This window comes from Myxocyprinus asiaticus, chromosome 49 (genome assembly GCF_019703515.2).
Source record: "Myxocyprinus asiaticus isolate MX2 ecotype Aquarium Trade chromosome 49, UBuf_Myxa_2, whole genome shotgun sequence".
Classification (NCBI taxonomy): Eukaryota; Metazoa; Chordata; class Actinopteri; order Cypriniformes; family Catostomidae; genus Myxocyprinus; species Myxocyprinus asiaticus.
Window position 1 is genome coordinate 11679863 of NC_059392.1, and position 14542 is coordinate 11694404.

The 14542-nt window shown below is 37.5% G+C and overlaps 2 protein-coding genes across 3 annotated transcripts in view; both read left to right on the plus strand.

Annotated features, from left to right (window-relative positions):
• Positions 1-550: 550 nt before the first annotated feature.
• Positions 551-8655, plus strand: hmg20b (high mobility group 20B). Of its 2 annotated transcripts, none has more exons than XM_051693664.1 (9): positions 551-783; positions 1645-1741; positions 3049-3270; positions 3397-3517; positions 5846-5898; positions 6024-6090; positions 6171-6386; positions 6484-6616; positions 7768-8655. In XM_051693664.1, the coding sequence occupies exons 2-9, from the start codon at positions 1664-1666 to the stop codon at positions 7778-7780; spliced, it is 903 nt and encodes a 300-aa protein (XP_051549624.1). In that variant the 5' UTR covers positions 551-783; positions 1645-1663; the 3' UTR covers positions 7781-8655. The 2 variants fall into 2 exon arrangements, with proteins under 2 accessions (XP_051549624.1, XP_051549623.1); XM_051693663.1 differs by having other exon boundaries at positions 628-783; positions 5994-6090.
• A 2172-nt stretch (positions 8656-10827) lies between these two features.
• The window catches only part of LOC127438473 (protein unc-13 homolog A-like), a 56803-nt gene continuing 53088 nt past the window's right edge, over positions 10828-14542 (plus strand). The window contains exon 1 of the mRNA XM_051694091.1: positions 10828-11147. Coding sequence (XP_051550051.1) covers positions 11126-11147 — 22 coding nt within the window. The 5' untranslated portion in view covers positions 10828-11125. The remainder of the gene's footprint in view (positions 11148-14542) is intronic.

Sequence of the window (14542 nt, forward strand, 5' to 3'; positions counted from 1 at the left end):
AATATGTATTATTGGTTAAATTTAAAACATTTGTACCTGACATCCAAACGAAAATTCCATGGGAATTGTTTTACTTTTGTATTTGGAAATTAGGTGTTATAACATATTTAAAAGAATTGGTGATATTTGGACATATTTTAGTACACTGAAAACTCACTGACATTTTGAAATTGGTTTCTGTACAAAAAAAAACAAACAAAAAAAAACGTATTGATGCCTGATAATAATAGGCTATTATACACCGATCAGCCACAACATTAAAACCACATGCCTAATATTGTGTAGGTCCCCCTCGTGCCGCCAAAACAGCACCAACCCACATCTCAGAACAGCATTCAGTGATGATATTCTTCTCAACACAATTGTACAGAGTGGTTGTCTGAGTTACCGTAGACTTTATCAGTTCGAACCAGTCTGGCCATTCTCTGTTGACCTCTCTCATCAACAAGGCATGCACAATATTAGGCATGTGGTTTTAATGTTGTGGCTGATCCGTGTGTGCTAGTGATAGTTATAACAGACATTGCCATAAATTACTGTAACTTTAAAAGCTAAATCAGCTTACACGTTTGAAGAAAAAAAAAACATATTTTATGAATACAATTCCTAATCTCAATTTTATCTGTAGACATGCGTAATTATTGAGATTCTTTTCTCAATGCAAACGAGACGCTTTGATGTTCGCCCCGCCCACCAAATACCACAAACCAATCAAAATCAACAAGGAACTGTCAATCAAACAAACGTTTGGCCATGAGCTAGCGTTTGCGTTAAGAAAACAAGGTAAGTTGAATGATAGTTTATAAATTACACGAGCTATCCTGATAGATATAACCAATCATTAAATGCGATAATTATGTTTAAGTAAACTATCTGAATGGAGACTGTACGTTTAATTCATCCGAGCTCAGACACAGTGAGCTAGTTAGCCAGACATGCTACTTTAGCTAATAAAAACTGTCTGCAGTAGTTCACGCTGATGCAGTTTGAAGCAATTTAAGAAAGCGTGCACCAAAACACACATTCGTAAGCATGTGTGTTTGAAACTGCATTGCCTAATACCTAATTTCGGTTACCAAAACGCATGTTAAATAATCAAACCATCGGTAAATCTAGTGAGTTGTCTACCTAGACCGCATTTTCGGCACTATAGGCGCCTGTAGGTAGGCATAGCACCTTAGCACTGCTGGAAACAATGTAGTTTTAGATGTGATTTAGCAGTATGCAAAACATTTATATGTAACCAAATGCATAAATAGTCTACTTGCACACTTCATGCACCAATTACATGCCCCACTTGTTTATTTTGTAAGTGGACTGAATATCATGTACATGGTTTGCATATTGTGTGTTGTATTTTGTGTGTGTTATATCTAAATATATGTTGAATATTATATGGGTACTTGATATAATTTTATTTATTTATCACACATTATACATTTGCAATATACAGTGAAATTCTTTTTTTCACATATCCCAGCTAAGCTGGGGTCATGATATGACATGTTTACTGTGTCCTGTGGAGCAAATACCTTAGAAGTGCAATTTACCTGGCCATTAAATGTGAATTCTAATTTTGATTATGTATGAAAAGTCTAGCATCCAGTCCAGATAGATGCTTTTTCATAGTTTTGTGTCTTTCAGAATTCTAAAGGTCCATGTTATGGGGGGTGTAAAGCAAGAGCAAAGTGATGCACCTGCATCTAAAGACTCTCAATACACTGACTCAACACAGGAGGAGGTAAGAGCTAGGGCTGGGCGATATGTACAAATTATGTTATCAATAAAAGTCTTAAAACATATCGCAATATCCGAATTTTTTTGCTTTGATTTTGCTTTAAAATTGTTATTTTATTGAAACACAACAACCATAAAAAAAGACATTTCTAAATTCAAATTGCACTTTAAACGAAAAAAATCAATAAAATAACGAAGTGATCAGAAAAAATCTTATTTAACCACCTCCCCAAATCTAAACATTTACCATCTCCATTTGCCATCGCGCACACATCTGTCAACGACACCAAGTGGAAAATTACTAATAGCTTGCAGATTAAGAACTAAAGACAATAATAATCATAATAAGCCTAATCAATTCCCTTGTGTTCCCAAAATAATGCTGCCAAATGTGTGTTCTTATCGAATTTGTGTTTGTGTTGCGTTTTGGTAATACAGTCCATGCTGCTTAAAGAAAATACAATAACTAAATTTTAGGTTCAAGGTGAACGTGTCTTGTATTATTTTATTTCTGTCTTTGTTTCTTTAATACAAAGATATATTACTGAACTTGCAGAGTTGCGTTCACAATGCATGCTAACCGCGTGGAAATAAAGCGAACTAAACTCACAGCGCCTCCTGAGATGATCGGAGATAATTTGCAGCATTCTCATAGACGACATTCTTGCAAACAGTTTTCAGATGAAATGAAACAGAGAAGAAAGAAGGAAAACTCTTAACATGTGCTTGTTCCACGAGACAGGCTTGTGCTGCACACCTCTGAATAAACAGTGAATCAGACACAAGCATTGATGGCTTTTCTTTTGTCTGTTCTTGAAAATATACTAAAGTGTGTTTCAAGCATGTATCTTTGTGACTAACAGCATTTCTTGTTATGTGTCACTCCGAGGCGTCTTACAGTTCGCCCACCTGTTGTGGGTAGATGAGCACATGAAATGCATTTGGGCGCTCGCAAACTGGATTCAGCCTCGTCACATTTTGTGAGTGGCGGGTGCTAGTTTCACAACCTGGGCTACTGTATTTGGCAACTTCCCAAATCCATGGTTTTGCCATTTTCCATCATCTGTCAATGAGTGTCGCAATCGGCATTGGAATCTTTGTAGACATCGTCGATATCGATAACATCGTCCTATCGCCCAGCCCTAGTAAGATCATGACTCCCTTGACGTTATTACCCTTGCGTATTATATATCTCCCAATACAAATAATTTAATATTTGTAAGAGGGATTGCGGTCAGCATGTTCAAGATAATTTTCCTTTTCTGGAAAATTAGCTTTTCTGAATTTGATTTGCCAAATCATTTGTAACAGAACAACCAATCATCTCAGCCTGTAAAGAAGCGAGGCTGGCCAAAGGGGAAGAAGAGAAAGAAGGTGTTGCCTAATGGCCCCAAGGCTCCAGTTACTGGATACGTGCGTTTCCTGAATGAGAGACGGGAACATATCCGAGCCCTTCACCCTGATCTTCCCTTCCCAGAAATCACCAAAAGACTTGGAGCAGAATGGAGCCGCCTGGCCCCTCACGACAAACAGGTATGACTTTCTTTTCTTGTAATATCATCCTTCCATAAGATCTAAAGCTAGTCGTTTTTTGCTTGTTTCGAAGTCTTTGTCTCTGTGTCTCTGATATTCATCTGTTTATTTTAATGTTTTGTACAGCGGTACTTGGACGAAGCTGAAAGGGACAAAATGCAGTATGCACAAGAACTTAAGGAGTATCAAAAGAGTGAAGCTTACCAGATTACATGCACTAAAGTTCAGGACAAGAGAATAAAGAGAGGTGAGAAGTACAGGTGAAACCTGTGTAGATATGCTGTAGTTAGTTACTTTAAAGGAGTAGTTCACCCAAAAATGATAATTCTCTCATAATTTACTCCCCTTTATGCCATCTCAAACTTGTATAACTTTCTTTTTTGTTGGAGATAAGAGGTGTTTTTTGTCTATACAATGCAAATCAGTGGGGTCCAATGGAGTACAAGCTCCAAAAATGACACAGACAGTAAAAAGGTAATTTGTGATGAACTTGCGAGACGAAATGCAGACGAAAGATCTATTCACACGGAGACCAAAATGAATAAAATGAAAAACAATTTCACCCCTGTACAGTAAGCATGCTGTTCTACAAACATATATTCTGTTGCATGGATCTTTAAGCATTCAGCTGTCAATGCATGAGATTAATATACACTCACTGAGCACTTTATTAGGAACACTATGGTCCTAATAAAGTGTCCAACATGGTTTTCTGCTGTTGTAGCCCCATTCGCCTCAAGGTTCGACATGTTGTGCATTCTGAGATAGTATTCTTCTCATTACAGTTGTACAGAGCGGTTATCTGAGTTACCGTAGCCTTTTTGTCAACTTGCACCAGTCTGGCCATTCTCTGTTGACCTCATCAACAAGGCGTTTCTGTCCGCAGAACTTTCGCTTACTGGATGTTTTATGTTTTTGGCACCATTCTGAGTAAACTAGAGACTGTTGTGCGTGAAAATCCCAGGAGATCAGCAGTTGAAGAAAAACTCAAACCAGCCTGTCTGACACCAACAATCATGGTCTTTTATTTAATTATTGCATATTTGTATTGAATTCAGGGTTTCTTGTGCATGGTCAGAAAAAGAGCACCGTTGCAAAAATACTGTACATTTTATTTTATTCTTGCAAGAAAAATAGCAATGATGTTCAGAAATTTGTTTTTCTACACTTGTAGTAAAGTATTGACGTAAAGAGTTTTTTTTTTTTGTTTTTTGTTGTTTTGTTTTTTTTGTTCTGAGTTTAGTCCAAACAAATTGCTGAACCTTACTGCTATTTTTAATGCCAGGATAAAATAACAGGCACAGTAATAGATTAAATAATGTACATTAGGACAAAACATCAGGTATATTATATAATATGAGGTATCAGCACATTACCAAAATATTCTCAAAAAAATAATGTGTTTACAGCTTCTGTATTATTTGTTTACTGCAGATTTGCATTGAATTCAGAGTTTTTGTGTGTGAGACGAGTTAGAGTACGATGCCTGTGTTTGCTAGTTGACTAGCGCCAACAATGCGCTGGATTGTGCAGCAGCAGAGACTCTGGAAAAATGACAAAAAGCTCTTATCTCATTTGTCAGTCAGTTTTCATCACAGTCTGAAGGAGAAAAAAATGTGACCGCTGTCCATGGAAACAAAAAACCCTTCGGATTGTCAGCGGATGATATTGGACTGGTGTAAATAGCGGCACAGGAACATTCGCATTGGTATGACATTTGATGTCTCCTTGGTGCGATCATGATTTGATGCTCGATTACACTTCCTAACGCTTGATGCGTGGATCAAACCACTCGAGTCGTATGGATTACATTTATGCTGCATTTGGGGCTTGAAAGTGTTGGACTCCATTGACTTGCACTGTATGGATATAAACACCTTGTATCTCCATCAAAAGATCTTTGTGTTCTGCAGAAAAAATAAAGTCACATGAGTTTGAGACAACGTCAGGGTTAGTCAATGTTGAGAGAATTATAATTTTTGGGTGAACTGTTCATTTTAAACAATTTTGTTATCATTTGCATGTTTCTGTATAAATTTACCTTATATTGAGCATCACACTTACTATTTTGGATTTTAAATGGAAAAATAACTAGGGATGTGAATCGATTAAAAATGTTACAAAATTTTAAATGTTTCTAATTTTAAATGAGTTCTGGGATTAATTGTGATTAATCATGGTACATAATATATTAAAACAAACATTAAAATATCAAAAGTCATTTATTTTAAATATTTAAATATAAACATGTTAAAATTTTTCAATTGTTAAACACATTTTTACAGGTATAAAACAAATTAAATTCTGAAGTCTAGTTTGCTGAAGTTTAAAATCTCAAAACTATTATTATGTCTGGCTGCTGTTCAGTCTGTTGCGCACACGCTGAATCTCTAGTGCAGTTTCGCTTTTGACACTGATTCAGATGACAGTGAGAGAGTGTTTTCAGGTAATGCAAAGAGGCAGCTTGCCTGGATCTCTCCCACACCTGGCTCACCACCATTACATTTTCCAGCCCTAATAAGAACTGTTTGGTAAATGCAAGTGTTAGACAAACTTTTGTTCTTTATTTTCACAGAGGAGACCTCTGTCATAATCAATGCCAACAGTTCCGGATCAGCAGGTTTTAAGGTAAGTTTTAAAGGCTGAATTGCTAGGTGTTACACTCCTGTACTCATAATTACTGTTTTGTATATGAAAGGAAATGTGGAAATTCTCTCTTGCAGCCTGGCTCACTCAAATCACCTTTCCTTCAGAGTTCAGACTTCTCCCCCAGATTTGATGTCCCTATTTTCACAGAAGAATTTCTGGACCAAAACAAAGGTAAGTCATTACTTTCAAAGAACAAAGAATGAACGTCAGTGTGCTAAGCTATTTTATGATTATATTGATGTAATTCACAGCACGAGAATCAGAGCTGCGACGATTGCGCAAAGCCAACGTGGAGTTTGAGGAGCAGAATGCGGTGCTGCAGAAGCACATTGCCGACATGTTTAGCGCCAAAGAGCGACTGGAAGCAGAGTTGGGCCAGGATGAACTGCGTACACAGTCTCTACAGCGCCACCTTCAGGCAATTAAACAGACACTGGTCAGCAGCCTGGCCACTGTACCCCTACCAGGTCAGTACCCAGATATACTTAGTCTTGACAGGTTACTTGTGTGTCTCAATGCATTGGGTTGCAGCCATGCTAAAATACCTCTTATTTTTTGGTTTAGGCACAGGCGAGACCCCATCTATTGGAACGCTGGATTCATACCTGAGTCGGTTGAGTAGTACTTTGGAAAGCAGGCCTCACGAGCATCGCGCCTTAGTTCTCAAGCTACAAGAGCTCCTAGCTCACCTAGACAGGTAAATATTGTTTCTGATTTGCAATGCTACATATCGAAATACTTCGTTTAAACCCAGTGGTGTGGAGAGATATTAGCCAATGCTTTAAGACCATGAGTTGAATTGATAACACTGTATGGCACTTTTCCACTGCACGGTTCGACTCGACTGCTCGCTTTACTTTTTTGAGCTTGCTTTTCCACTGCAGTTTAGTGCCACCACAACATGGATGGGATTTTAGGCTGATCGTCATAGTTGCGCCGCCTCTACTGCCGTGACATCATCTTAAACGCGACACAAACATTACTGACCATAAACAATAACACGACCGCTAGCTGTTGGCTACTAGCTCATTGTGCTGCATAAAGCAGTTGTTGCATAGTGATTTTACACAAGTGTAACAGTTAAATTGGCCTGGTTGTTTTAGAAGCAAGCTTTCCAGTAGCTGGTCAACTAAAAGTTAAGCTTTCAAGCAGAATATAGAGTTAACGTAACAAAACGTACCATCCTCCATCGTGGACTCCAACAACGCCAAGTCCAGGGCACTCTCCCTCCCATTGCTCGCCGGTCTATTGCCATAGATAGCGTCCATTTGGTCGAACCACTTCCACTGTCTTCTGTTTGAACCACTCAGGCTGTTGTGGTCCTTGATGTTTCTGTAGTCACTTAAGTTTTTTTAACTTTTCCCTACACTGTTGGTAGGTCCGGTGGTAGCCGTGTGCAGCCAAGAGCTGAGACACTTGAAAGACTTTTTCGTTTCGTTCGTCGCTAACGAGAGGAACGTCTGCACCTCGTTTATTGACCACGGCGTGGTTTTGCGCACAGCCATTTCTTTTTACAATTCGAAAGTCGCGTGAACAAATGATATTGCTGTCGTTTTTGCTAACTTTAAATCTAGCAGGTTGATGTCCTGTGTCGCAAATCCAGTGACGCTGGTAGTGACGATTCTCTCTGACAAATCAGTGATCTGCAGGGTTTAGACGTCACATTTAGTATCGGCTTGGCTTGCTTGGAACCTAGACCGAGGTGGTACTAAAAAAAGTACCATGTACTATCCACAGTGGAAAACCCCCAAAAAGCGAGCAGAGTCGAGTTGAGCTGTACCGTGCAGTGGAAAAGCCCCATTAGTTCCTGATCTGATAGTGACTCATTTCTTCATCCTCTTTCTCCAGCGAGAAGCTTTGAAAAAAAATGTTTACAGCTGTGTTCGTGATGGCCTGGAACTCCCATGCACTGGCTTGAACGTTTCTGCCTCACAACGTGTATCAGACAGTGCAATACAGTTTAATGGACATTTTTCAAAAGGGTAAACGGCCTGTAAGCCAATTTGTATTTTAAACTTTTTGACATTTAATGACCTAATACATCAGATTCTTACAATTCTTGGATGGTATAACATCAAGCTACAATTTGTCAGTAATATTCTCTTTGCTAACATATAGTAATGTGATATGCATCTCGTATTGGTTCATCGGAACCCTTGCTGCATGCATTGTTTTCTGGGGTTACATGAAGCTCATGTGCCATGGTTTTTACTGGTACTCTAAACTATGTAAGTAACATTTTCCAACATCAAAATTTGCTGATCAATTCAGGTTGTATTTCCCTTTGAACAGTTAGCATCCTGAAGGATGAATTCTAGCATTAAGATATTTCGGGTATCAGAGTTTACACTGCGTTAAGTGATGTACCGGAATGGAATTATTATTTTATTATTATTTTTTTTTTTATTGTTTGAATGTTATTTTAATATGGAATACACTTGTTTTGGTAAGGAAGTAAATAATAAAATCTGGCAACAATTAGTCTCTTAACCTTCTTTTTCATGAGTGCTTTAGTAATCTTTGAGATATATAGATACACTTTTCCTGTGATACACTTTTCTTTTCTACTTTATTTAAATGTGTCATTTGTATCCAGTAGAGGGTGGCAGTGACCACATCACAAACAAGTCCTATGGTCAAAAGAAAAAAGGGAGGGATCCCTTGTGTATTATGTTTTGATAAATTAAAAACATGATACATTTGATTAAATAAATGTTCTTCAGACCTCAGTTTCCTGTCCATTTTTTTCTTCTTTTGTTTTTTGGTGCTGAAAGCTAAATGGAAAAATTGCAAGCATGTTTACGTCATGATAATCATATAAAATTATGTAATAATTGCCCCTCAGCAAAAAGGTGAAAAGCCATTTCTTTATTCAAATAAAATGTATAATACTAAATATAAATCATGGTTTTGAAATTGGCCCTCATGAATTTGACTAAAAACAAAAAGGTTATCAAACTTAGTCCTCATGTTCTGTTGAGATTAACTTTAGGGTCCCAGAGACCTCAATGCTATGTGTGTAAAACAAGTAAAAGGACACGTTTATTTCAAAATGATCCTATTATTTTACCTTCAGATTCTTTAAATGTTCCTGTTTGACCTACTCGGTAAGCAGAAATGATAGAAGCTTTAACCCTCTGTTGAATCACAAAGTACACTCAAAGTACAAGTCATTACCTTTACTTAATTAAATTGTAGAAAGTTTTAACAAGTAATTTAATGTCTTTCATTCAGATTAAGTTTCAATGAGACAACATAATTTAGTTGGATTAGGTCAGATTAACTCAATTAGGTTCATCCAACACAATTTACTAAGGTTTATTTAATACATTTTCTTTATACTGGTCCAACTTTATTTTATTAGTTTATTATTGAGTTACCGTAGCCTAAATGCAGCTCACTGAATGGTGTTTTTTTTTTTTTTTTTTTTTTTTTGGCTCAGTTCTGAGTAAACTCTAGAGACTGTTGTGCGTGAAAATCCCAGGAGATCAGCAGTTACACAAATACTCAAACCAGCCCATCTAGCACCAACAATCATGCCACGGTCAATCACTGAGGTCACATTTTTTCCCCGTTCTGATGGTTGATATGAACATTAACTGAAGCTCCTGACCCGTATCTGGATGATTTTATGAATTGCACTGCTGCCACTTGATTGGCTGATTAATTGCATGAATAAGTAGGTGTACAGGTATTCCTAATAAAGTGCTCAGTGAGTGTACTGTATATCACTTGAAAGTGAACATTCATCCTCAACCTAAACACAAGTAACCCCCAACACTCCAGCCTAACAGACACTCTTTAAATACAAATATAACAGCGCATTAAACATGAACAAATCTCGTCATCTTGCTCAAACACATAAAATGACAATTTCAACACCTCTCCTACCTATCCAGTCCCATGCATTGCATGCTGGAAAATGGAAATCCCCTGCTCAGTTTCATCAACGCTGCATTAACATTTATGTAGTCCCAACTCAAACTGATTAAGTAAACTTCCATTTTACAAATTTAAATGGACAGAATGCAATGAAATCAAGTTGTGATAAAATGTTCTAGAATTGTCTTGCTTTAAAGTAAATTTAAATTTTTTGTGTGCTGTATTATAATCCATTATAGTACCATTTATAAAAGTCTCAAAGATCTCAAACTTAAGGAATGTAGCCCAACATCTTTCCTGGAGGATGTTTGATGCATGTTAACAAGTTGAAATTTTGTCAATAATCAGTTTAAAAAAATACTTCAAGTTATGAAGTATCAATCTATTACATATTAAGTAGCCTACCTGCTGCATGGTCAAGGAAAATCTTGAAATAGTACACTTACATTTTTGCACTTTGGCAGATGCTTTCATCCAAAGTGACTTACAGCGCATTCAAGGTATACATTATTAGTGTTTGTGTTCCCTGGGAAATGAACCCATGATCTTGGCATTGTTAGTGCCATGCTCTACCAGTTGACCTACAATAACTCCAGGCAACTTTCCAAGCCTGGTGAAGTCATTGAAATTTCAATAATGAATATATAGTTATGCTAAGCTCTAAAACATTTAATTGGCTTGAAATTGTTCAATGTAAGAAATGGAAGAGTTAATGAAAGTTGTTTGTAAAAACCCTGTGAGTGACCTATTATGAGGGTCTCTCAGGTCTTAGACCCCATTTAGAACATGATGGTTTAATGTTTTGAGCTTTAAATGCTTATGGTTAAAAAAAAAAAAAAACATGGTAATTTAATAGTTGTCGAACATAAAAGATGCGCAACTCTTAATTACACCAGCCAGTGCACACTTTGGAAAGGTTCTGAGGGAGAGTCATCCGCGTGCTCTGGTGCTGTCACAGCATCACTCGCGTGCACAGCTCGGGCAGTGACGTCACCGTAGTAGCTATCCTCGCGGCGGCGGTGCTGAACAAGATGGCTGTGCGTCGCGTTACGAGCGGCTGAAGAAAAAAAAAACAGCTCTAATTATCACAACGCACGATTATCAGCGATTTGTACGAGCCTCGGATTGAATTCGCTGGATGAACCGGAACAATAGCTGTTATTATTTTTATATATTTTGCGGTAGAGTTTGATAAGGGGAAGGGGAAGGGTTACTCAACATAAAAAAAATCTCAGAAATCGTTTCAGTATCTGTTTAGTTTTCTAAACTAACGCGGCAGGGCGTTGATTATAATCACTAAAGCCGATCATAATCATATCAAGAGATGTCACTGCTATGTGTTGGAGGTAAGTGCATATTTCGTGCATGGATGCATTACTGTAATGACAGCCAGCTGTTGGATATAATCTTCTTGCATTATATACATGCATATTATATATATATATATATATATATATATATATATATATATATATATATATATATATATATACACACATGACATAGTAAGGGTTTGCATTATGTATCTTGTTTTTAATTTTAAAATGCATGATAGTTTTGTCGCGCGCGCACCTCTTTCAGTCTGATCACGGATTAATGATGGTTTAAATATTCGTGTATGTCTCCGGTACAGTTTGACATTATTATTAGTTTATGGTCATTTAACAATGAGTGAACTCTGTAGAGTTACTATGTGGAAATGTCACGCAGATTGAGCAGTTTAGGTGGAAGGAGTGCCCCTTCAGTGTATTTGCGCCTTACACTATTATAGCTTGTATTGTTAGCTACTATTTACTGCCTGTGTTGCTTTATTCTTATTAAATGCGCAGTTTGTCTATAGAAAGGCACTAGAAATGACTTGCAAGGCGAGATCAGTGTGTTGGAAATCCATCTAGTATTCCATGCCGTCAGTGCTGATCAGATTCAAGGGGTGTGTTCCCATGATTTTCCAAACGGGGCTTTAGTTTGATGCCGTTCACATGGGACCTGCTTTGAAGTATGATGCATCTATTTATAACTGTGTTTACAGTATAATGATCAAACGGCATAGAACGAGTTCAAAGCATTCTTGGCAAGTTTACATTAGCTGAAGTCTACGCAAAAATGTCTTTTTTAAATACTGAACAGCTTAGTACCCAAGAATACAAAACGATAAAATATACACTGAAAAAAAGGGAAAGCAGTTTTGTTGAAAATACTAAACCAGTACACTTGAAATCAACTTGATACATTTATGTTTGAGATGAGAACATAATTATATCGCATAAAGTCCAAGTGATATTCAACACAGTCATCAAAAAGTGATACGATCACATTGCAATGAAATGTTCAAATGGATTCAGATTTCACTCGACCTGATTTTTACCACTTGTTCGATTAACTTATTTTAAAAGAGCTACTGCGGGGGCCTGGGTAGCTCAGCAAGTAAAGATGCTGACTACCACCCATGGAGTCACCCATGGTCTTCTAAGCAACCAAATTGGCCCGGTTGCAAGGGAGGGTAGAGTCACATGAGGTAACCTCCTCGTTGTCACTATGTGGTTCGCTCTCGGTGGGGCGTGTGATGAGTTGTGCGTGGATGCCGCGGAGAGTAGAGTGCAGCCTCCACATGCGCTACGTCTCCGCGGTAACACGCTCAACAAGCCAGGTGATAAGATGCACGGATTGACAGTCTCAGACACGGAGGCAACTGAGATTCGTCTTCCGCCACCCAGATTGAGTCACTACACCACCACTAGGACTTAGAGCACATTGGGAATTGGGCATTCCAAATTGGGGAGAAAAAGGGGATAAAAAAAAAGAGCTACTGCAACACAATTCTTTAGCATTTGGTATCAACTTAATTTCATTTTGTACAATACACTATGTTCACTTAATCCAATTGTGTTGGGACTATGTGAATAATATTTGTTGCATCAATGTATTTAGCTGAAACTGGGAAGGGGATTTCAAGTTACCATCATGCTTTGCATTAACCTGGATTGGGAGAGTACATTTTAAAATTAGCTAAGTGAAACAAGATAAAACAAGTAGAAGACTTGTTAATGTTTAATGTTCTGTCATGTTGGGATTTAGAGGAGTTTCTGTCATGTTGAATTTTTTGGAGGTTACCATTGTGGAGAAGAGTGGAGCTAATGGTTTGGTCGAGGTTGGGTACATTACTGCTGAAAAATCAGTGTGTATTGCTTGTTTTTATGAAGCAAATACTGACAGATCATCATGACTAATTGAGGATCTGTAAACTCTCAGCAGCACCATATGTGTCATACAGTACAACAGATATATATAATATACTAATGTGTTTATTACAAGCTAGCAACAAGCTGCAAGGTTTAATAGAGTTATTTAAACAGATCAAATTTAAGATAGGTTAACACAATTAATTTGTGTTTTGCTACGCAAATATTTGACTAGAGCCTACATTTTAATTTCGTATCAAAGAAACCAATTTGCATTCTGTGGATCCAATGTCCACATTTGAATTAAGTTAAACCAACAATTTTTTTAGTGTATAATCATATACAAAAACCTACTAGAAATTTCCAGGGTTTTATTTAGGAACACTATGGTCCTCATGAAAGTGCCCAACGTGGTCTTCTTCTGTTGTAGCCCATCCGCCTCAAGGTTCGACATGTCGTGCATTCTAAGATGTTATTTTGCTCACTACAATTGTACAGTGTGATTATCTGAGTTACCATAGCCTTTCTGTCAGCTCAAACCAGTCTGGCCATTCTCCATTGACCTCTCTCATCAACAAGGCGTATTTGCCCACGGATCTACCACCCGCTGGATGTTTTTTGTATGTGGCACCATTCTGTAAACACTAGAGACTGTTGTTCGTGAAAATTCCAGGAGATCAGCAGTTACAGAAATACCCAAACCAGTCCATCTCGCACCAACAATCGTGCCATAGTTGAAATCACTGAGATCACATTATTCCCCATTCTGATGGTTGATGTGAACATTAACTGAAGCTCCTGACCCGTATCTGCATGATTTTATGCACTGCACTACTGCCACATGATTGGCTGATTAGACAATCGCATGAATAAGTAGGTGTACAGGTGTACCTAATAAAGTGGTCGGTGAGTGTATATAAATATTCTAAATCAGATGACATATTACATGTCAATTTTATTTTTATTTTTTTTACACCATTTGTTTTTGTTTATCTTTTCTTTTTATGGTGGAATTGTGTAATTTTTTTTCTATGTTAAAATTCTTGCCTGACACAGCAACATTGGCTCGACCAGTGGTGTGAGTTTGGGGTGGGACTCTCTGTTTGTACAACCAGTGGTAGTTGGGAGAAGTTTTCCTTAATCTGTTTGGAAAAAGTGGTCCCACTAGGTGTCTTTAACTACTATGCAACATTAAAATATATACAATACAATGTATTGTGTAACTACATTTTATTCTGCAAAATTCTCACAAGATTCACATTTGCTGCTACTGAGGTTGAGGTAGGGGTAGGTTAAGGAGTAGGGTTAGGGTTTAGATTAGAGTTTTAGGGGAAGGGTTGTGGTTAGGTTGAGGATTAGGGGTAAGGTTAACAGTGTAAGTACAGATGTAATTAAATGCAGCTACTTTAAATATAAGTACAATGCAGCAACATGTATGTACATAATAAGTACATTGTATCAAATGCTTAAGTACACCGTAGTTAAAGACACTTAATTAAAGTGGGTCCGAAAAAACTATTATCAAGAATGCTATACAGTAGGTCAGCATTCTTGAGCTAAAA